We start from the raw sequence: 1,791 nt of genomic DNA, 5'->3' as shown, positions 1-1,791 counted from the left end.
ATTTCTTTAGTTAGGAGAAAAGCACAACGAGTGCAACAGCAGCAGCACTATTTAAACCCTAGCAGCAGCTGCAGCAGCTGCTGCAGCAGCAGCAGCTGCAGCAGCAGCTGCAGCAGCAGCTTTAGCAACAGCAGGAGGAGCCCCATAGCCCCTGAGAGAGCAGCAATGCTAGCACAATCTGCAGCAGCATCAGCAGCAGCAGAAGCAGCAGCAGCAGCAGCAGCAGCAGCAGCAGCAGCAGCAGCAGCAGTCTGTAGTATGATATAAACACTGAAGCAGCACAGTGTTTATGGTGGGTAGATGCCTCAGCAGCAGAAAGAGCAAATATAAAAAAAACAAAAAAATAAATTAAATTAAAGTTCGTTAATACCAAGCAAAAAGCTGCTACTGTAATGTATTAAATACTCCACTGCTGCTGCTGCTGCTGCTGCTGCTGTTGCTGTTGCTGCTGCAGTGCTGTCAGCCACTCTGTCTCTCTTTCTTTTTTTCCTTGTTTTGTTTTTATTTATTCTTTTTATAATATATCCTATTGCTACTTATTGCTATTAAAAAAACTAAAATAAATAAAAAAGAGACAAACACAAAAACAAGTCGAAGCATAACGCAGCACAGTCCCCTTCAGCGCCAGACAAACAAACAATTCCGCATGAGCTGCTGCTGCTGCAGCTGCTGCTGCTGCTGCAGCAGCTGCAGCAGCTGCAGCAGCAGCAGCAACTGGAGCCTCTACAGCAGCTGCAGCAACTGGAGCAGCTGCAGCAGCTGCAGCAGCAGCAGCAACTGGAGCAACTGCAGCAGCTGCAGCAGCTGCAGCAGCTGCAGCAACTGCAGTGGCTCAGTACTTCTTTTCTATTTTTGTTTTGTTTTAAAGAGAACAAAGTAGCGATGTAAACAGAAAGTGAAGTGCTGCGCTGGGGAAGAAGCGGAAATAGGCTTCTCGCTGCTGTGGGGTGTCTGTACACCTCAGGGTTGCTGCTGCAGGAATCACTGTAGCTGCAGCAGCAACCGAAGCCAGCCTGCTGCAGCAGCTGCAGCAGCTGCAGCAGCTGCAGCAGCAGCAGTGGCTAGTGGTAATTACTACAGCCAAAGCAGCAGCAACAAATATCTCTGCTTTTTGCTCTTGCTGTTTGGGGTGTATATGCAGCTACACTTCTTCCTGAGAAGCCATGCGGTATATGTCTGTCACCACGAGATTCGCAGCAGCATCCTGCTGCTGCTGCTGCTGCTGCTGCTGCTGCTGCTGTGAGTGCTGTTCCTTCTCCTGCTGCAGCTGCAGCACCTGCTGCTGCTGCTGCTGCTGCTGCTGCTGCTGCTGCTTGTCGCATCCTTCCTTCCCTGCACAGAACTCTCTTAGACTTTCTTCACCGCCAGCAGCAGAAGTGCAGATGGCGCAGCGGAGGTCTTTCTCTGCTACCGCCTGCAGCAGCACCTCAAACCCTAAACCCTAAACCCTAAACCCTAAATTTTAAAGAGAACCCAACCCGGAACCGCACAGTTAATACCCTAAACCCTAAACCCTAAACCCTAAACCCTAGAGATACCCCAAACCGAAACCACAATTTCAAGGATGCACTTGTAGAGGGACTGCTTAGTGGCGCAGCACCTTAAACCCTAAACCCTAAACCCTAAACCCTAAACCCTAAACCCTAAACCCTTGCAGCGAGAGAAAGAGAAAGGAAAAAAAGAAAATAAAAACTCACAGAGTGTTGCTTGTCTACAGTTATCCAGGGTACATGGTCGTGTTCAGGTGTCTGCTCAGCCATCATATGCTGCACTCTTTCTCCCTGTATATGC

General features: G+C 49.1%; 1 protein-coding gene across 1 annotated transcript; it reads right to left on the bottom strand.

Annotated features, from left to right (window-relative positions):
- Positions 1–1,141: 1,141 nt before the first annotated feature.
- EMH_0091340 (interferon gamma-inducible protein 30, putative) lies at positions 1,142–1,763 on the bottom strand (the record flags this gene model as incomplete). The annotated part of the gene is made up of 2 exons (XM_013501716.1): positions 1,142–1,414; positions 1,698–1,763. 2 exons carry the CDS (start codon positions 1,761–1,763, stop codon positions 1,142–1,144), a joined length of 339 nt encoding a protein of 112 aa, XP_013357170.1.
- Positions 1,764–1,791: the final 28 nt, after the last annotated feature.

This window comes from Eimeria mitis, genomic scaffold (genome assembly GCF_000499745.2).
Source record: "Eimeria mitis Houghton genomic scaffold, Emh_scaff7401, whole genome shotgun sequence".
NCBI classification, from domain to species: domain Eukaryota; phylum Apicomplexa; class Conoidasida; order Eucoccidiorida; family Eimeriidae; genus Eimeria; species Eimeria mitis.
This window is presented reverse-complemented; position numbering and strand designations above follow the sequence as displayed.